The 22,155-nt window shown below is 44.6% G+C and overlaps 2 protein-coding genes across 2 annotated transcripts in view; one reads left to right on the plus strand and one right to left on the minus strand.

Annotated features, from left to right (window-relative positions):
• The window catches only part of LOC102559895 (carbonic anhydrase 3), a 92,841-nt gene that overhangs the window by 52,783 nt on the left and 17,903 nt on the right, over positions 1–22,155 (minus strand). Inside the window, exons 2-4 of the mRNA XM_019486855.2 lie at positions 4,170–4,354; positions 2,484–2,575; positions 1,423–1,594 (exon numbers count right to left, since the gene is read on the minus strand). Coding sequence (XP_019342400.1) covers positions 1,423–1,531 — 109 coding nt within the window. The 5' untranslated portion in view covers positions 1,532–1,594; positions 2,484–2,575; positions 4,170–4,354. The remainder of the gene's footprint in view (positions 1–1,422; positions 1,595–2,483; positions 2,576–4,169; positions 4,355–22,155) is intronic.
• The window catches only part of LOC102560979 (carbonic anhydrase 1), a 35,781-nt gene continuing 17,929 nt past the window's right edge, over positions 4,304–22,155 (plus strand). Inside the window, exon 1 of the mRNA XM_059723473.1 lies at positions 4,304–4,384. Within this exon, the coding sequence (XP_059579456.1) occupies positions 4,304–4,384 (81 nt within the window). The remainder of the gene's footprint in view (positions 4,385–22,155) is intronic.

Raw genomic sequence — 22,155 nt, forward strand, 5'->3', positions numbered from 1 at the left:
TCCTAACACTTTTCACTCTGCTCCTTTGCTCCAGCCTTTTCAGTTGCTGTCCCCACATGGCAGAATCCATCTGTCTCCGCTCTCTGGGGCTTCACACCAGCAGACTTCCAAGGACGCCAGGGATACATCCAGATGAGTGCACATGTGTTGTACGTGGTGCAGCAAACCACACATGCCACATATACAGGCATTCACCACGCTGCTAATTTGCAGTGCAGCAAGGTTTTCTGATACCAGGAGATCCCAGTGTCAAAGAAACCTGCACCTGAAAAAAGTGGTGTGGCAAGTGTAGATGTGGCGGCAAGCATACACCACCTGAAACCAGAGCCTGGCTGGCTGGAGCCACACTCTGGCTACCACCCAGGATCCATGATCTGGATCACCGCCATTGGAGCCCTGGGAGTCCCCCAGGACCCTAGCTAAGGCTGCTGGGGCCAGCCCAGGTGGTGGCCCCAGCCTCCCCTACACCACCTAGGGCAACTTGCCATGTGCCAGAATGCATGTGCATGAGCTTTCCCCAGGGACAAGTAGCAACAGCACAACTATGTGATGCTGCTGTTTATCCCCAGGGAACTGCTGGTACAGTTGTCCGGACGCACCCCAACATGCTGCAGGCTGGTGGGCACTAAAACAAGCATGAACAGGCACATGCATACTACAACTTTCTGACTTGTGTCTTGTCTCACCCCACACACACCAGCTTGTAGGAAGATCCAGAGTTCTCAAGTAAGGAATCCTTTCAGGGCCATCCAGAGGATGGAGTGCCATTAGCCAGGCCACACACTGCCCCTCTGCATTCCAACCATTACCCCTGAAGAACAAAACCCATCCAAAGAAACTTTTTCAACATATACTTTCCAAACAAACAATACAGCCACATAATCATCACACTTGCAAATGAAGGAACATGATTCTTTCACTCTATTCAGCACTGGTGAGACCTCACCAAGAATACTGTGTCCTGTTTTAGATCCCACATTTTGACAAGGTTGTGGGCAGATTGGAAAGAGTCCAGCAGAGATCAACAAAAAATGATTAGAGACCTGGGATGCAAGACTGAGGCTGAAAGAATTAGCGTAATTTAGCCTGGACAAGAGAAGACTGAAGGGGGATTTGATAACAGTCTTCAGATATCTGAAGGGCATTTATAGAAAGATTGGACATGGGTTTGTCTTTGTGACTGTATTGGACAGGACTAGAAGCAAAGGACTCAAGCTGCAGCCGAGGACATTTAGGTTGGAGATCAGGAGGAACATTCTGAGTTATTGTTGGAAATAAAGCAGCACTTTTATTTTAAAGAAAAATACCTTTTACTTTTTCAAACCAAGAAAGAGTGGTCAAGCATTGGAACAGGCTACCTAGAGAAACTATGGAATCTCTATCCCTGGAATTTTTTCAAGAGCAGGTTGGAAAGACACTTACTTGTCTGGGATGGTTCAGTCAGGGATGTTCCTGCCTTGAGCTGGGGTTGCATTAGGTAACGTTGTGACGTCCCTTCCAACCATATTTTTCTTCGATCCGATGTCCACATCTACTTTCTCTTGGGTGATAACATATTCGGCAGATGATGAAATTAAATAACTCCAGTAAATCACTGAAATGTCCAAAGTTCAAGTTTTAAGCATGCACAAGTTCAGTGCAACAATATGTTTGCTAAATGTCTCAGGTGTTCCTATCCAACAAGGACCCTGAGATCGTAAAGACATATCGTAAAAAGACTGTTTTTGATCACTATCAAATTACTTTAGAATTCCTATGCGTTTGGATACATAAACCCCATCCTATAAGTGCCATAACACATTAGTGATAGTATCCTTACAACTTGACAGGGTGAAATGTTATTATACTCATCTCACAGATGTGGAATTTGGGCACAAAGAGTTTAGGGATGGAATTTGAAGTAGGGACTGGGATATCACTTAGGTCATTTTTGGAAATCCCACCCTAGGGAATTTTCTGAGGGATTCAAAAGAGAGAGGGAAAAGCAGGGAATACAATCCAGGTATTCTGAGTTCAAGTCAAGTGCCTTAACCAAAATACCATGTGTGTCCCGTCCCGTTCCCCACCCCCAAATAGTAACTTGACATGGTGGCACTACAGTAGTTGGAGTTTAGTAGCAAGTTAAGAACTCCTTTATCTAACTTTTGCTAAAAGGACAAAATGGAAAAGTGGAAATAGGAGAGAAAATGTGCAGAAAAAATCAAACTGAACAAAGACATATTATAGCAGCATTGCTAGAAAATAAATCCAAAGAATGTTTGTGAGGTTGTCATCTGTAATTTCCCTTTCAGAAAGAAATATGTACAACTATGCATCATAATATTTTTTTTATTTATTTACTTTATATGCTACTCTCCCTCAAAAAGGCTCTGAGGGACTTATAATAAAAACAAGATAAATTATAGAAACATAAAATATTAAAATGAAGTAATTAAAGATCTCTTGCCAAAGTGCCCTGAACAATATCCCAGAACTTAACTTACCCACTAAATGCTGCTGTAGCAAAGGGTCTAAGAGTCCAGAAGATGTCCAGGCTTAGGATCTGACAGGCTTCTGGGAGTAGGGCATTCCAAAACTGAAAAGCAAATACTAAGGATAACCCGGTACATTATTTTGCCAAACAAACTTGATGCAGAGACGGAACTTGCAAGAGATGCCTCTCAGGTAACTTTAGGGACCATGATGGGACATAAGGTGGTTCCTTAGGTACATACTCCCTTTTTAGTTTAAAAGATTCAGTTCAATAAAATATGACAAAAACAAATGACATTGTCTGCAAATTGTTTTTTAAAGGAATGTTACAAATATTGACTTCTAAAAAAGTTACTGGCAGGCAGCTCAATTTTGTGCTCATATATGCAAATGAAAAACATCAAAAGGGGGAAAAATGCAAACACAGCAGATGCTAAGCTGTTTTTTTCCTACAGTACTACATTCATCCATAAAGAGAAATACTGTCAGACAGAAACACGCAAATCATGCACTCCTTTCCATTAACAAAAGTAGATGGGGTGTAGCTTGGCTAAACATGGCAATTTTTGCCTATGGGCTCGTTATATGCACACATTCTTGTTTGAAACTAGTTTATGGAGAACAAATTACAGGATTTCAGTATATTTCAAGAACTTGTTGGAATAAACAATGCATAGAGACTCCTTAGATGCCTAGTCAATAAGGAACTGTCCATTCACAAAGGGATTTTGCACATCATTTAGTTGAAAGATCCAAGCAGAACAACCAGTGTTGATTAATATTGAATAAATGCAAGACACTTCTTGGTGGATTGACAGTCCATATGTAATTTCTTCTCTGCAGAGGTGTAGTAGGTAAAATCCTGCTCGTCTTGCCCATGCAAGTTACTCAAATGAAGCCAGTGAGAATACTTTTTTGAGTAAGGTAAGCAGGATTTGGAAGAATATGGATAGTGGTCAACATCTTAACTTTATCTGAATTATCTGTCAGTTAACTTCTGGGCTATAAACTAGAATATTACCAAGGCTGATTTAATTTAATTTATATCATTTGCCATCATAGTCTCTGGTCAACATGGTATTTAAGAATGGCTGATTTGCAGAGAAGACCTGGCCATACTACCTGATGCCAGCAACTAGAAGCATAAAAGTTAGTATGATAGCTGTAAAACTTTCAAGGATCCACTGAGAATAGGGTGATCTTTCCATGGTCAACCAGACTAGCATTAAGGCTAGTTTACATTGAAGATATAATGCTATAAAAATGCAAAATGAGCATACACATTCTTACATAGTAATACATAAATAATCCACCATTATTATTCCTTACTAATTAAAAAATTACACCTCATTTTATTTAAACAGCATGTGAGAGAAGCAAAAACAGAGTAGAAGTTTATTACAAAGAAAGAAATTGTGAAAATTTCAGTACAGGCAACCCCCACTTAGCATTAATTGGTTCCTGAAAAACTGAGCGTTAAGTGAAATGAGCATGAAGAGAAACCAAAAGTATTTGACAACCCAAGATGGCGACCACAATTGTTCTTAATGACCCAAAATGGTGACCAAGAGCGTTATAATGAAACTCGCTGAGCGCTAAGTGAAATCAGGTATAAATTTCAAATGAGCGTTATAGTGAAATAGCGCTAAGTGAAACAGCATTAAGCAGGGGTTGCCTTTATACTATATGCAGTGTACCTGGCAGTACAAGAAAAATCTGTCATACTGTGTTTTTGATTGAAGAATTTAATATACTAGGTGGCATGACACTGAAAAAGCCAGACTGTCATGTGCATTTCACTTCACTGAGATGCATGCCAGATATGGACGGTATGGTAGGCATGGATGGAAACCCCATCAACAGCCAGATCTATATCGAAGATCTGCCAAAGCAAAAAGAGCAGGATATGGAGGTAAGTTTTGCTGCATTTGTAACACAGATAATTATCTAGGTTTTCTTGATTTGATCAAAACAGAATGAAACACACTTAGCCAAAAATTAGGTGTACCTTTTATATGCTCTTTCATTTCAGTATCTAATTTATCACTTACATTATTTACTGTTTACTCTGTGAAAGGTAAAGTAACATGAGGACAAAAATGAGTTCATTTAGCATCAGCAGAGATAAAAGAGAGTTTTCCTTATGGAAATTTGTTAAAATGAACATACAATAAAGAAAGCATCACTATAAATGCTTCTGTTAAAACAGTTCAGCCTTATACAGCACACATATTTTCTGGTTTTTTTAAGACACAGCTTTCAGATTTGATCCAAAAAAGTGCATAATCTCTCAAAGAAGGGGACATGTGTAGTTTTCTTATAAGAATTTTCCTGCATGATGTACATGCTGAAATCCAAATCTCCATTCAAGAATGAAAATCTGAGCTGGGCAATCTGGTTTCATGTACTCTGGCAGTCTCTCTTGGAATAATCCAGGAATGAAAATCTGACCTAAGCTGTTTGCCTTTATAAACTCTGGACGTGTCTACTCTGAAATTCCAGCAGATTGGCAACTCTTCTCTACCAGTGCACAGCTTTATGTCTGACCTTGATTTCAAATGCTAGAAGCTGACAAGAATTCTCAATACCTGAGAACAGTTCTAACCAAGCACAAGATATACTTAGATGAACCCAGGAAGATTAAGAATATATAAAGCCAGCACACTGACTACATTACCCCTGCAGAAACATATTTACAGCATATTTGCTGATGCTACAGATTAGAAACATTTGCCTTTCCCAAAAGTTTGAATGAAGAGAAAGTAAATTAACTCAAGGTAGGTCAGACACAGGGGATACCACAACAAAACCAAAATGAGACACATTTTGTGATGGACAACACTAAGCTCTGTTCCAGCTGAAGTCTTGAGGGGAGGCTTTTCCTACACAGTCTCTAGGCATTTTATAGACAACAGAATTATGATGAAAGGTCAAGGGTGATCCCCTAAACTGTTCTAGGAGAGATGCTCCTTACACGGCTTCTCAGTAAAACAATTGTGAACTCTCATCTGTCTCCAAGAGTTAGGCTGCAACAGTGGCGTCAGCTCAGAACCATTCATAATGGTAAGCACCTACAAGTATTGTTTGAAAGAACTGAAAAGAGTTCACTCCTTGTATGAGGAGGATGAGGAGGTGGTAGTGGCATACTACAAAGAACAGGAAACTTTGGTTCAATTTCCTCATCAGCCTAAGAAGATTCAAATGCATATCTTCTTAGAACATGCCTTATTTATTATTAGGTTATGTGCTAAATTGAGTGAGAACATGCTCCACCTCTATATAGACACTTTACTGTGCAGTAGACTAATCTACTGCACAGTAAAGCATCACCATTTACACTTGTGCAGCAGTTACTGTACAGTAAATTAGTCTACTGTATGGTTGGCTACTACCTGTAGATACAGGTTGTAGATTAACTGTGCAGTAGCTAGTGTGCAGTAGTGCACATGTAGACAAATGACCAGGAGCAAGTTGCTTCTGGTCAGGCCAGGCAGCAGGGGGCAGGGGAACTGTCCCCTCCCTTGATCAGCTGTCTCCCAGCCCTGTGCTCCAATCAGCAGATTGGGGCATAGGGCTGGGAAGCAACTGCTTGGAGGAATGACAGTTGCTGAACCCCACACCCTGATCGTCTAACAGCTCCCCTCATCTCCAGAACCCGGCCAGCCCCTGGTGCACTGTGACAGCCTGGGGTGGGCACCCAGGAGAGCCTGGAGCTCCCTCTGGCTGCTGTAGAGAGGCAGAGCAGAGCAGGAGTAGCCCTGCACTGAGCTGCTCCCATTGGGAGCAAACTTGCTCCCAATGGGTGCACATGTAAATGCGCTTCCGAGGAAAGCTTACTGCGCCTTACTTTAAGACATTACTTCAAGGTGCAGTAAGCTTACAGTGCATTAATGGCATGTGTAGATGTGCCCACAGTGAAGCAAGATTCACAGTGCCTTGAGGAGAGCAAAAGGGAGCATGATTCTGAAGACAGCATGACTACGTAAATGAGTAGTTAGGCAATTTGTGTGGGGGGAGGGTTGGTCTCTGCCGCTACACTGTTCATGTATTTTAAATGAAACAGTTTCATAGTAGCTAGGGTCAGGAGGGACCTGAACAGATCATGTAGCCTGACCCCCTGCCACAGGCAGGAATGAATGCTGGGTTCACAAGACCCCAGACAGGTGATCATCCAACCTCCTCTTGAATTTGCCCAAGGTAGGGGTGAGGACCACTTCCCTGGGAAGTTGGTTCCAGATTTTGGCTACCCTTACTGTAAAAAATTGCCTTCTGATCTCTAACCTAAACCTATTCTCCATCAGCTTTTTACCGTTGTTCCTTGTCACCCCAGGTGGTGCTTGGGAGAAAAGGGTTCTACCTATTTGCTGTTGATCTCCCCTGATGAGTTTGTGGGCAGCCACCAGGTCCCCCCCTCAGCCTCCTCTTGCTGAGGCTGAACAGGTTCAGATCCTTCAGTCTCTCCTCGCAGGGCCTATCCTGCTGCCCTCTCACCAAGTGGGTGGCCCTCCTCTGAACCCTCTCCAGGCTGGCCACATCCCTCTTGAAGTGCGGCGCCCAGTACTGGACGCACTACTCCAACTGTGGTCTGACCAAAGTTGCATAGAGGGGGAGTATCACCTCTCTGGACTGGCTTGAGATGCACCTTTGGATGCATGACAAGGTCTGGCTGGCCTTGCTGGCTGTGGTCTGGCATTGGCAGCTCATGTTCATCTTGGAGTCAATAATGTTTCCAAGATCCTGTTCCGCCTCTGTGCTTTCAAGAGGGGAACTCCCCAGCCTGTATGTATGCTGTGGATTCCTTCTCCCAAGGTGCAGCACCCTGCATTTGTCTACGTTGAACCCCATCCTATTCTCATCTGCCCACTTTTGTAGTCTGTCTAAATCTATTTGCAGCCTCTCTCTCCCTCCAAGTGTGTCCACCTCGCCCCACATCTTAGTGTCATTGTAACAGAGTCCCGGCTGCAACTCTGTTACTAAGAAGGGTTGCCAGCTGAAGATGATTAACACGGCCAGGAAGAGAGAGACACCATGCCTGCAGGAGCCAATGAGGCTCCGGAAAGAGGGATAAGAAGCAGAGAAGACCCACCAGAAGTTGCCTTCGGGTACTTGCAGAGTGAGAGATGCAGGCAAGGATCTCTGCAGCAAGAGGCCCCGAAGAAGACCCCAAGGCAGGGGCTCACCGACGGCGGCAGACTTACCAGATAGACTCATTCCAGAAAACCCCAGCTTTGGTGGTGAGTCACAGGGGCGGAGCAGCGGCAAGGGGAGAAGCCGTGGCTTCCTGCCCAGGTGCAGAGCGGGTACGCGAGAAGAAAAGGGGGTGGAGGGGGGAACCCTCGACTCAGCCCTGAAGAGACAGAACCCCAACCCCTCACTGGAGGAAGAGAGGGTTGGGGCCAAAGCGAAAGACTGAGGAGGAGCTGGGCTTTCCACGCCGGCACGAGATACAGCTGGGGAATCCCGGGGCCGCAGTTAATCAGCTACTAATGAGGTAATTAGTGGCTGATCACCAGAGCTACACATAAAATGTGCCGCCCGAGTAAGTTGGCGGGGATTGTCTTGCTCACTAAGGAGGGGTCTCCCCTGAGGGCCCGCAAGCTGCCTCCCCTTGTAGGGAGGTCTTGGAAAAGAGTAACCCTGACTAAGGATAATAAAGCACCTTTACCCAATACCGGTTTGGCATAGTCCTTCCCGCGGGTACCTGCACGGTTAACACCTCCTCCCCTCCCATTTGTTTGAAGATCAGAAGTCATGGCAGGCGAATCCCCACTGCTCACGTCTCATCGGGTTGAGTACAACCCGTCCACCAGTACTCTCTGGGTGCGCCCCATCAGCCAATTTTTTACCCATCCAACTGCGTAGGCATCAATGTCACAGTTGCTTAATTTATTGACGAGGGTGGGGTGAGAGACAGTGTCAAAGGCCTTCTTAAAGTCTAGAAAGGCTACGTCCACAGCGACACCATCATCCAAGGATTTAGTCACCTGGTCATAAAAGGCAACCAGGTAGGTCAGGCAGGACCTGCCTTTGATGAACCCATGCTGATTACCCCTGAGCATGATCTCCCCTGCTGGCCCCCCATAGATGTGCTCCACGATGATTCTCTCCAAGATATTCCCGAGCACCGAGGTGAGGCTTACAGGCCTATAGTTACCTGGGTCCTCCCTCCTGCCTTCCTTGAAAATTGGGATCAATCCCCTGGCACCTGGTTTCTAATCCCCCAGCACCTGGCCAGATGACCACAGATGCTCATACAGCCAGGCCAAGGGCTCCGCGATGACCCCTGCTAGCTCCCTCAACACCCTTGGGTGGAGGTCATCTGGATCGGCAGATTTAAAAATGTCTAGCCCTTCCAGAAGATCCCAAACTACATCTACGCTGACTGAAGGCCTGACAGAGCTATCCCCGAGGTTGTCCCTACCTCTGGTAGGTGGGACGTCCCGGTCCCTGTTCAAGAAAACAGAGGCAAAGAAACTGTTAAAAATATCAGCTTTCTTGTCTGGCGTAGCCACAAGATTACCGTTTGCATCTTGCAGGGGCCCTACATTGCCTGATGCCCTCTTCTGCTCACAATGTACTTGAAAAATGACTTGTTGTTGTCCTTAATCCTGGATGCTAGCCTGTGTTCCATCTCTGCCTTGGCCTTCCTAATAGCCCTCCTACACTCGCGGGCTGAGGAGGAGTACTCCTCCTTGGTGATAGCTCCTCCCTTCCACTGGTTGTATGCCCCGCTTTTAGTCCTCAGGCATTGCTGAATGCCCTTGCTGAGCCAACGGGGTTTCTGAGCACTCTTACCTTCTCTCAGGGACTGCTATCCTTTGGGCCTGGAGGATCGCCCCCTTAAGGTACAACCATCCCTCATGGACTCCCAACTTCTCTACCTTCAGGGCCCTCAGTGCCTCCCCCACTAGTCTCCTAAGCTCATTGAAGTTGGCCCTTCTGAAGTCAAGGGCATCAGCCTTGGTGTAAGCCCTTGACACCCTGCATTGGATAGTGAAATTCAGCAGGTGATGATCGCTATTGCCCAGGTGATCAAGGACCTGCAGTCCCCTCACCAGGTCATCCCCCATGGCCAGGACCAGGTCCAGCAAGGTGTTACCCCTAGTGGGGCTGTGCACTTCCTGGATAAGGTGAAGGTCTTGTAATACAGCCAGGAACCTATGCAAGCGGTCAGACCTGGCTGTCTGCTCCACCCAGAAAAAGTCTGGGTAGTTTAGGTCAGCCATGACAATAACATCTCTTGACCTAAGTGCCTCCATAAGCTGACTGGAGAAGTCCTGGTCCAGCTCTTCCCCCTGGTTGGGTGGTCTGTAGTAGACACCCACCGTAAGTTCCCTTTCACCACGCCCACCTTGTAGTTTGACCCATAGTGTCTCTGCCCGACCCTCCTCTACCCCGAAGCTAATTCTTGATGATGTGAGGTGCTCTTTGACAGACAGCGCAACCCCCCCACCTTTCCTCTCTGTCCTGTCTCTTCTATATAGGGTGCATCCCCGAATGCCCACTGCCCAGTCGTGGGTAGGGTCCCACCAGGTTTCTGTGAGCCCTCCTAAGTCTGGGTTCTTACTCACAATCAGGAGGCATAGTTCCTCCTGCTTACTCCCCATACTATGAGCATTAGTGTAGAGGCACCTGAGGCCTCCTGAGGGTGCACGTGCCTCCCTCCCACTCCTACGACAGTTGTGGCCCCCTACTCCCAGGACTCTTGAGGGTGCACGTTCCTTCCTCCCACTCCCAGGACAGTTGTGGCCCCCTACTCCCAGGACATTGATGCTTACCTCGGCTTCCCTTCCTCTTGTCACCCTGTGTGCTTGATTATTTGTTACAAAACAGAATTAACCAGCAGAGTCATGATTCTTGCTTGTTTTTTTCTGGCACTGGAAATCTTTCCTTGTTGGCTGCACTGGGCCTCCCAGCTTTAACAGAAGGGGTAGAGGGTACCACAATCTTTACTATCTTATTGCCTGATTAGGCCATTCAGCTAGAAAGTGAGATATGTGGGGTAGAAGACAGCCTAAGATTGAGGTCTCTCCTTGTTGGATGAGTGTTTTAACTGCTATGCAATTTCTACAATGCAGCTGCTTCTACTCCCCTACAGTTTGAATGAAACTGGTTGTGCAATCCAGTATGCACTGGGTGAACTCCAAGCACATTTATCAGATTAGGCCCTTCAGGGATTTAGGTGCTGCTCCTTCTATGTTTTAGGTCCAAAAAGGGATGAAGTGAGAACTAGGGATCTAGCTGCTTGAATTGAAGCAGTTAAGGGCATAGGCAAAACTGTAGGTGCCTACAGAACCTTCAGGTCCAAAAAAGGCACTTACTGCATCAAACACCTACAACAGCAGGGGTATCAAACATATGGTGTATCAGCTGGATCTAGCCCATGAAGCAGCATGATCTGGCCTGTGGGTCTCAGACTGATGCCACATGCCACATGTAGAGCCAGTTCGGTACGTGGGCTGGACTTGGCACTGTGAGCACTGCCCACAGCACAGGGAGGCAACACAAGCCACATACTGCATGTAGTGCCCCACTAGATGGCCCTCTGGTATAATGGCCTGGAGCCTGATTCTGACTGTCCAGAGCCTGCATGCATGCAGTGTACACCCCAAGCCAGATCGCTGTAGTGCACAGCCCAGATCAAGGCCAGTACACACTGAGTGAGGGGGAGGGGGCCATCATAAGGGGTGTGCAGCATGCAGGGCCCCCTCAGTTTGGCCTCATGCATTGACTCCAATACAGCCAGATCCAGCCTGAAGACAAACCCAGAAACCCTCATTTGGCCTGTGGCATCACATTAGTTTGACACCCCTAACATATAGGATTAGGTGGTATCTGAGCAGGAATTTTTTGGGATTGCAGTTTTGGACTTAGATGCCTAACGTTCACCTAACTCCTAAATCCTTTTTTGTATCTGCTTGTGAATGAGACTAGTTTCTGAAGAGCAGCTCCGCTTCATCAAGCATTTTTTGACACACAGAGAAAATAAAGCTTAATAACAAAAATGATGCTATCAGCTCTTAAACTGCATGTAGGCTGCACTACACTTTCACCTCCGATAGATCAGTATAAATGAGATATATGAATTTCTAAAACCCTTCATATACATATTGTTAACAAGGGCAATATTTCCAACTCTTTTATTTAAGCATATTTTCTCACCTTGTCCAGCTTACCAACAGGTATCACTTGGAGGCATGATTGATTCACCACTAGGTATTCAGAAACATGAGGCTATAAGATCTCTATGCAAAAAATACTAAATGTTTTACTTAGAGAAGCACATTAGGAAGTGGAAAATAAACTACAATGTCTTTTTCTTTGTAAATCCTCAAAACAAACAAATATAAAGATTTAAGATGTAGCTTGTAGATGTCTATCTCTAGCTTCAATAGACCAATTAATCATTTCATATTTGAAAAGTTAATGCTATTATCCATTACTCCAATTATCCAGGAGAAGAATTTGCCTGTAGATGTTAGGGTATATCTACTCTACTGATGTGGTCATATTTAATTGAACTGGTTTCTGACACCACAGGTTGAATCTCGTCTATGAACCATATCTTTGGCACCTTGATTTAGACAACTTCTCTCCCTCCATCTCACACACACGTTGTGGTAAGAGGTTCTCATCTGGAAGTGTCTTGGCACTTGCTGCTGTCTGTTGGCTGCTCCAAAGAAAGTTAGTCTTGAATGTGTACCAACATATCAATGGACTTCTCTTTCTATGAGTACTAGACTAGGTTTCCAGGGCAGCTGCCATACACAGGGACAGTGGTGACTTCTTGTTGTAACTGCTATGATTGTGCAGCTGCAGCAACAGCTGTATTTTTCAACTCCCCTACCTTCCATGTTGGCACTCAAGGTAGTTGCCCCACCCTGACTATACCACTGGAGCTACTCACATGATGAACATAAGTCCTTTTGTAAAAGTGCTTTTCAAATTGGACCAAAATTTGGATCAGACCCTTACAAGACTAAACCCTTAAAACATGAGCTGAAGGCACGTATGCAGGTAGCATAAAAATGAGTGAAATAACTTGATACAATATTCATGTTGAATCTTGGGTAGTTTTAAATTTAAGAGAGTCTAGCTACAACTGGGGGACTGTTCCAGAAAAGGGACATGTATTTTCTTAATTCTATGCTTCTGCCTAACTGAAGGTTGGTTCAGTACAACAACAAAGAGCATAGGGGCCCTCTTGTGATGAATCAGAGAAGAACTAGGAATCAGGCCTGAATACTGTAGTGTGAAGAGAGGAACCATCAATATAGTTTGTCCTGCCTATGGTAGGATTCTAGAACAAGCAGGAGCAAACCAAACAATGACAATGAGGGACTCCCTTCTACCAGCAGAGTGATACAATCCTCCAGAACTGAAGTGGAGAAATAAAAATGAAATAACACCAAAATAAAAAAAGCAGCAGGGAAGAGGAACAACCTCCTAGGAAGTCTTAAGCCAATCAGTGCAAATACTTTAGAATAATACCCAATGCATTACTCATATTTAGTAGCTCATATTTACATTGACAGAAACCTGAACTATATGCTGGTATCTCCTTCTTGATTAGTCTTTTTCTTTGCATACCTGCCTTTACTATTATTTTATGGGTTCCTGTAACTATGCCCTTAGCTTAAGATAGACATGTATGTGATTAATGCCTGTTGTTTCTCATAGTACTCAGCAGAAATTATAGAAAAGTTCATAAGGCATTAGGAACGGAAAATATTCTTTCAGAACTTACACCTCGGTACCTTTTCCTACAGCTGCCATGAAATCAGTGGTTTAATTATAGATCTTACACACATTGTTGGGCAACAAGTCAACAACTTTCCTGTGTTTATTTCAGGGGTAGTGGCATTTGTTTAGCTATAAATTCAGATATGCTCTATTGTGACTGAGAAAAAATATGTGCTTTGATGATGCTATCTCTGAGCAGCTTAATTAAAGAGCAATCATACTCTAGAGAGTAAACGCTCATAAAATTAGGGATTTATAAATGGAAGTGAGAAGCTTAAAAAAAAAGGCAATAGGCAAAAGATTGTTAGCCAAAACAATGGTGGTGTGATGCTACATGGACAGAGAAAAGGGATATATATGGGTAAAGCTGTGTCCATGTAACGAATGAGTGTAACAAATGTATCCTTCGTTCTTGTTTCAGAAGGTCTGGACAAAGTACCACTGGAAATATAATAGGGAGTAATTCTACACTGGCAGGGGTGTTTGGACTAGATGACTTTTCCATCCATCGTTGTTGCCAGCTGTTTTATAACATGGTCAAATAAAACTGTAAGGGGTGACAAGGATTCCTGCTGGACCATTTTCCAGCGCTTGGAAACATAAATTTCATTGCAAAAAGTCCATGATGCATAATCTACTGTTGAAGTAAAATATACCAGCTTTGTATATGAAAATGTATGCAGAATCTCTAGTATTATCACGTCTTGAATAGCAAAAATCATTGCAAGTCATTCAAGGTGGGTAGACTTTAGCTCTGCTTGTCTCAAACAGTGCTATTTAAGTAGCACACTCTGCTTTGTTTGGTGGCTTAACAAAATTAAAAGGAAACTTTTATGCTGACCAAAACCATTCTTTTTTCCAGTTTTTCTCATTAAAAAGAAAAATAAAAAACAGATTTCTTTTGGAGTCCATTTTACCTCTTAAATTGAGCCTCATTTTGAAATAAATATTTTAAAACAACAGTGCCCAACCTTTTGGCCGCGCAGGCTACAGGAGTGGTATGGGGTTGGTCTGCAGGCTGGATCCAGCTTGTGGGCCCAATCTGGAATGCAGGGCTTGGGTCTGATCCAGCACATGGGGCTGGAGCACAATATGACTCACGCGTCTGGTCTAGCTGTGGCCCAGTCCAGCTGGCACATGGTGCCAGTCTGGCTAGGGCCTAATCCAACCAGTGCCCAATCTGGCCAGTGTACAGGAACAGCTTGGCTGGGGCCTGACTCAGCCAGGGCCTGATCCTGCCAGCATGCAAGCCCAATCTGGCTGGCCTGAAGGGCCATCCCAACCAAGGCCTGATTCAGCTAGCACCTGATCTGGCTGGAGTGCAAGGCCAAGGCCTTATCTAGCCAGTGCCTGGACCTGGCCAGAGTGTCGGACCAGTTCAGCTGGGGCCCAATCCAGCCAGCTCGCAATCTGGTGCATGGGGCTGGTCCAGCAGATGGCCCCAGCCCCACGTGTTAGCTCAGGCTCTGCACCAGATCACACCCATGACCCTGACCCTGATGCACAGGACCATGCAGGGCTTGGAAATTTGGCAAGGGAGGAGCAGTATCAGTGTTAATTGTCACCACTTCCTTGCTGCCTGACTTCCAGTCTCAGGAGTGCCCTTTAGGCTGGATGACATAACCCCATGGGATGGATCTGATCCACAGGCCAGAGGCTGAGCACTACTGTTTTAAAATGAAAATTCAAAACATAAGAACATAAGAAGTTTCATACTGGATGAGACCATCTAGCCCTGTATCCTGTCCCTGACTGTAGTAAATAGTAGATGCTTTATACCCAGAAGCATTAAACTCACCCCACTCCTTGGACCAGATCTGACCTGCGGGGCACCCTCAGTACTGGCTCACAAGTTTGGCCCCACAGGGTAGGTGCCACCAAATTCAGTGTTGTTGTATCCTGGTGATGATGGGATTTGGCAGCTCTGGGCAACAGTGATGGCTGATTATTAAAGCAATGCTGTCTCATACCTTGGACTTAACTTGTGGCATGCTTGCCAAGATGGTTGGTCACCACTTCTTTAGAGGGAGAGCATATGAATGACGCACATTTAGAGTGATCCATTCCCTCAGTATCAACTATAAAAAATATTCAAACCAAAATATTTTGTCTTTTTCTTCATTTTTTTCAGCCAAAACTATTAGGCATATGTGTTCCAAGTTCAGGAATAGGGCATGACCCAAAACTGCAATTTGCATTAAATAATCTACTGATAAGAAGAAAAATTTGGCCAGCCTTAGTTTCATGTTTCATAATGGAAAACCCAGGAAACTTTATGAGACGCCAAATGGGATTATCACCTTCAGATAACAAATCAGGCAATATAGCTGAGGACTCAAAGAATCTGTAGTCTAAGGGTCTGTCTACATTGTAAGGTATCCACGTTTGGCCTGGCATTTTTGCCTCTATCATTCTATCAGCTACACACAAGTCCTTATTCTCATTTCTTTGGGTAACTATAGCTCAAACTAAAAGGACGTACTCAGGTTCTGGGAATGTACCAGCATGATCTGCTATTCTCCTCTCTGCACAATCAATTTCAGTGTAGTTGCAGCATAGTTGTGTGTTAAAGTGCTTGAATACAAGCAGTCTTTTTCTGGCATTCCCACGATTCCTTATTCCCATGTATCAGGACCTCCTGCACAGCTCTCTCCCTTGCCTCTACTCCCTAAAAGAGGGACAGAACTTTACAACTCCCTGTATTTAACCCATAGTCCTCCTCATAGACTGTTCCAGGCTTTTAGCACAGCCCCTGCCAACTCCAAATTGCCGGCTAACTCCTGCTCTGCCAAGATGAGGACATGTTCCCAACAAGTGCCTAGAATATATGCCTGTCTTGTTGACTTTCTGGAGGAATACTCCAAGCTGTAGCAGGAATGTTCATCATTATAAGGAAATGCTGGCTTATCTGGGCGTACACAGAACTGGGCAGCAATACCAAGATCAAATCAAGCACCTCTAACAGGTGTATAGAAAACAAGGGACACCAAACAGATCCAGTAATGCTCAGCCATCTGCTCCATGGATATTCAGGGATTATTCTCCCAAGACCTGTTTGCCAGCAAAGCCACAGGTGCCGAAGAGGAAGAAGCAGAGAAACCAGTCTCACGCCAGTAAGTGCTGCCCTATTTGCTATAAATTTAAGGGAATCTTGCTGGGAAAGGGTGTGATTTCCTGGTGAATGACCAGGGAATTCACAGTTACAGGGACGGGAACAGGATGAGGGTAGGGAGGGGATTGGTGTGATCAAATTCAGTTAGGGGTTGAAGCAGTGGACACTTTGCTCAGTGTCTTCTCTCCTTCTCTGCCTTTCAATTCATTCTCTATTTCCCTGGCCCCACAACTGTACCCCAGTGTGCCATAGTGGTGACCATCATGTACACACAGCACTGTTTTATCAATTCTAATTACAATTACATGGTGTCAGTGGCTGCTACATTAAATGTTTTTTTCTAACGCAGTGTTATGATCCATAAAAAACACAACTTTCATGGATTACAGTTCTAGACTCATATAAAAATATGACTGCCTGTGAACTATACAGTCCCTTCAATGAACAAAAATCTGTCATTTCGTTACCAGAAATCAGTTTAATCCCTGCAGGTCTCTTTCCATGGAAGCTACCCTCAGGGAGGGGACAGCTGCTGCTTTTTTGGCAAAGGTCCTACTGAGCATTCAGCATTTCTGTGGATGTAAGTCACTGATTCCCTTAATAGAAAGAAGTTGGACTTGTTCAGTTTTTTGCCCTCCCAACTGTCCTCCCTCTCCCGTGATTTTTCTGGGGTGACTGGGGTGGGGAAGGGAATGGAGAAGGAGTACAGCTATCAGTCTCATGGTACTTTCTCCAGCAACTTATCAATGTATTCCAGGTCTTTGCTCATTCCTGGGAGTTAATGCTTGCAGATCTGCCACACAGCAGAAACTCTGGTAAGTCATTTGGGTCACTTGGCAGGTTTTCTGCTTGTCCATGTAAGTTGCCTCCTCCATTTGCTGTGCTGTCGTGTTCTTAGAGCACTTCTTCATAAGGTTGAAGAAACCCCTCCACTGGGTAAAAATGCCACTTCTCTTCTATTGAGGAATTTACAAAATGTTTATATCTTCATTGAATAGTAACAGGAAACCCAAGGTAGTAAAACAGGAAGTCCCTTCCAAAATGTGTACCATGGATGGTAAATCTGATACCCAATTCACGTTAGGGAACTTTTTAAATATATGTTTTTAAAATAATCTTCCTCTGATAAAATTAAGATTTCTCTTGCTAAGATTTCACCCATAGACTCAGCTTGCAAATGATCAGTAGCTAGGGGTGAGTGGGGCATCAGCCCCAGGAACCAATTTAGACAGGGTGCCAGAATGGTGGTCCCCAGGGAGCCTGCTCTGTGACTGCAGCATGTGGAATATGCCAGTCCAGCGCTAAGCACTCCTTACCCTTCCTGCAAAGAGAAAAACTGGGAGAAATTGATGGAAAGAAAGACTATAGAAAGCAAGTGAGTATAACAAATTCTACATGATACTGAACAGGTGCAAGGCCATTTTGAGCAGGCCCTTGTGTACAACTCTGTACAGGGCCAGGATCTGGTTATGGTCTTGACACAACTGTTGTACAACCCCACAACATATAGACAAGAAGAAAAGAAAAAATGGCCACTGCAAGCAGCAAATATCACCACACTATGGCTGTTGGATTTGTTATTGTTGTTGTCTTAGCTTTAAGCATGCACTTTGGTTTTCCAAATTGCACCTTATTCAATAGCTAAAGCAGAACACGGTTTTTTTGAGCGGTTAGCAGGTCCAGCTGTATTGTTCCCAAGTCTTTTCTTCTAAGTTTCTGTCAGCTTAATAAAATGCTGTCTGGGTTCAAGTACTTGTTGTCCACTCAACTATAAGAAAACAGAAAGCTGCAGCTATTCCAAAAAGGCTTGATGGAAGTGTAAATTAACAGGCTCCATGTCACCAGACAAACAAACACAGAGAAGCACACTTACGCAATTATTCAATTCAGCAAACAAACAGACCTTCATCTAGTCCAAACCGTAAAGTTAATAAGGAACACCATACCCCACATAGGTTCTCAGTCCCCTGTGAAACAAAGCACTTCAAAGCAAAACAAGCATTTCAAATCTCTCATCAAATACCTCAGTCTGGTTCATGTTATTTTGCTAGACACAAAATGGCACATTCATTAGGAATCAGTAACTTATTAAAACTGCTATATGTGTTATGGACATAAGCACACATGGCATCCCTAAATTTCCTTGCTTTTACATTGCTTACGGAAGTATTTTCTGATTGTGCAAATCAGCTAACAAGTCCATCAGTGTGCAGGGTCCACTCCGAATAAAAATACTTGTCTCTTTCTTCACAGATATGCATGCACCATGCAGCACCATCTTGCCTTCCACCTTTCTGCACTCTATCACCTTTCTGCAAATGCTTACAGCATGACTGAAGTGTCTCTGCATTCACATGTTTCTCTTATTCAGCTATGGCAAGAAAGAATAGTTAGGGCCCTCCAAAATCATAGGGAGAACCTATATTCCATTGATGGCCATGTTACTGGGATAAAATAATGTCCCAGGTTACAAATGCCAGAACCCTGACATCATGCCCTTTGACAATTCCTCACTCACTGCTGTTCACGAACCTGTCTCTGTGGTCCTTAAAGGCTGGCTGAACCAGAAAGAATCCTCCTTGCAAGTACCATATGCACTAGCCTTTCAGTTGTTTAATCAATAGGCCCCACTAATGTGCATCATTAACAGCCTCCATGAAATTTGGAAACCCCAGTCACCGAAAGCCAGAAAGAATATCAGGAATGTGCTTGATGCTGACAACCCCACAATTCAACAAGTTCCAGAACAGGATTGTATAACAGCACGGGTTCGTGGCAGGCAGATCGTGCCTGCCCAATCTAGTTTCTTTTTATGACCAGGTTACGAAACGCCTGGACACAGGAGGAGGGGTGGATGTCGTATACTTAGACTTCAGGAAGGCCTTCAATAAGGTATCCCACCCCATACTGGTGAACAAGTTAAGAGGCTGTGACTTGGATGACTACACAGTCCGGTGGGTGGCGAATTGGCTAGAGAGTCGCACCCAGAGAGTCGTGGTGGATGGGTTGGTTTCGACCTGGAAGGGTGTGGGCAGTGGGGTCCCGCAGGGTTCGGTCCTTGGACCGATACTCTTTAATGTCTTCATCAGTGACTTGGACGAGGGAGTGAAATGTACTCTGTCCAAGTTTGCAGATGACACAAAGCTATGGGGAGATGCGGACATGCCGGAGGGCAGGGAACAGCTGCAAGCAGACCTGGACAGGTTGGACAAGTGGGCAGAAAACAACAGAATGCAGTTTAACAAGGAGAAATGCAAAGTGTTGCACCTAGGGAGGAAAAATGTCCAGCACACCTACAGCCTAGGGAATGACCTACTGGGTGGCACGGAAGTGGAAAGGGATCTTGGAGTCCTAGTGGACTCCAAGATGAACATGAGTTGGCAGTGTGACGAAGCCATCAGAAAAGCCAATGGCACTTTATCGTGCATCAGCAGATGCATGATGAATAGGTCCAAGGAGGTGATACTTCCCCTCTATCGGGCTCTAGTCAGACCGCAGTTGGAGTACTGCGTGCAATTCTGGGCGCTGCAATTCAAGAGGGATGTGGATAACCTGGAGAGGGTCCAGAGAAGGGCCACTCGTATGGTTAAGGGCCTACAGACCAAGCCCTACGAGAAGAGACTAGAGAAACTGGATCTTTTCAGCCTCCGCAAGAGAAGGGTGTGAGGCGATCTTGTGGCTGCCTATAAGTTCATCACGGGGGCACAGAAGGGAATTGGTGAGTATTTATTCACCAAGGCGCCCCTGGGGGTTACAAGAAATAATGGCCACAAGCTAGCAGAGAGCAGATTTAGATTGGACATTAGGAAGAACTTCTTCACAGTTCAAGTGGCCAGGGTCTGGAACGGGCTCCCAAGGGAGGTGGTGCTCTCCCCTACCCTGGGGGTCTTCAAGAGGAGGTTAGATGAGCATCTAGCTGGGGTCATCTAGACCCAGCACTCTTTCCTGCTTATGCAGGGGGTCGGACTCGATGATCTATTGAGGTCCCTTCCAACCCTAACATCTATGAATCTATGAGCCTTTACCACCAGCTGCCCCGCAAGTGACTTGTCACCATCATAATGGTTAGCCAAGGGCCTGTGGCAATCAGAGTAGGCCATTTTCAAATGATGATAACAAGCTGCTCCTCTGTTGCTATATGCTCAATCAATCATCTCTGGTGTCAGAAGTTGGACAAGCTCCTGACATAGGTTGCAAATGCGTGCTTTCTCATGTGGAAGTTCTGGAGCTACTGCTGGGCATTCCATGTTTGCAAAACAATATGATCCCATCATCCCATGCTTGCTGTCCTGCTTCAGTCAAATCTGTGCACACAAGATTGACAGGGATAGGAAGGCAAATCTCAGCATCCTTGGAACATTCCTCACTTCAGGCTATGGTTTGCAGGAAGAAAATTGATCACACAGATTATTTCAGAAACTGGAGCTTGAAATCATAGAAACATAATGTTCTCTGTCAGTCAGTGAAGTCACTATGATAGGAAAACCCAGTACTAAACCACATCTTGATAATTTTAATGCTTCCAAGCACAGAAACATGGGACCATTGAATCCCGTCCCTTGTAATTGCAGGCAACTATTTACTAAAGGGCTCCCCCAAATTGTCCCTCCTACACCACAGCCACAAGACAACCTATGAAAATTTTAAAAAATTACCTACCACATGCCACAGGTAAAGAAAAGGAGATGACAGCAATGCCTGTCCATTATTTTGGACTCCTATCCAGTACTGATTAGCATACCTAAACTACCTGGCCAGTGCCTTTTTCTGGCTAAGGACATCTAGCACTACAGCATGACTAACATCACATTTAGAACTTTATTTCAAAAAAAGGAAACTGTCATTTAAATACTGTCATTAAATCTAAATGCAGATGTGCAGGAGGGACAATTCATGGTGTCTAAGATTATAAAAGCTGAACCAAGCTGAGGATGCAAAAAGGAAGGTAGATGAAAGGGCCAAAGGAGCCTGAACATAGTGTAGCAAATCCTTAGGGCCTTATTTTTCACTGGGCACATCTACACACAACACTATGTCACCATAGCAATGCGCTAGGGTGACGTAGTGTCCGCGGGCAAAAACTGTGATGCCACAACTACGTTGCCATAGCAATGTGCTCCCTCATTATAGCATGATGCTACAGGGATGTGGTGCCTAAAAATAACCATGTGCAGCGTGCAGTATGGGCTGTTACTACGCTGTCTTTTAGTATTTCCAAAAGGAAGTACTAAATGATGGCGCAGTAACTACGGTGCCATGGTGGCACGTGTAGACGTGCCCACTCAGTCCTAATGCAAACAAGTTGCTGTTGCAATCAAATGGAGGCTGCTGGCATTTTGACTACATGAGAGCTGAGGATATGGTCCTTCAGGATACTAAGTGTTTCTGTTAAATTCTGAGCCTTCTCTACTCCTATTGAAACCAACACCCTTAAATGAGCTTGGGGAAGGAGTTTGGACTTTATCCTCTGGGCTGACACTGGTCATGGAGTAGAGAACCCCAGGGGCTGCCAGGTCCTTGTCTTGTGAGATGTGGGCATGTGCAGCAGGCAGGTATGTGGAAACAGAGATATGATTTCACATTCTTGCTAAAATCCTGTGGGTACTTTCATAGGGAGTACTGAGAATGCCTGACTCCCTGAGAAATGGTATTGTGAGGTTGCTTTACCTGGCAATGGAAACAATAAAAATAGGGACTGAACCACATGGGAGAGTGAGACCAACAGCTAAACCTTGGGGAGAGATTATAACATCTAATTAATGCAAAATAGGCTCTTTTATTGATTTTTGACCACAACTAATCTAAACTGAAGAGTTGTGTTTTCACAT

This window comes from Alligator mississippiensis, chromosome 3, assembly GCF_030867095.1.
Source record: "Alligator mississippiensis isolate rAllMis1 chromosome 3, rAllMis1, whole genome shotgun sequence".
Lineage (NCBI taxonomy): Eukaryota > Metazoa > Chordata > Crocodylia > Alligatoridae > Alligator > Alligator mississippiensis.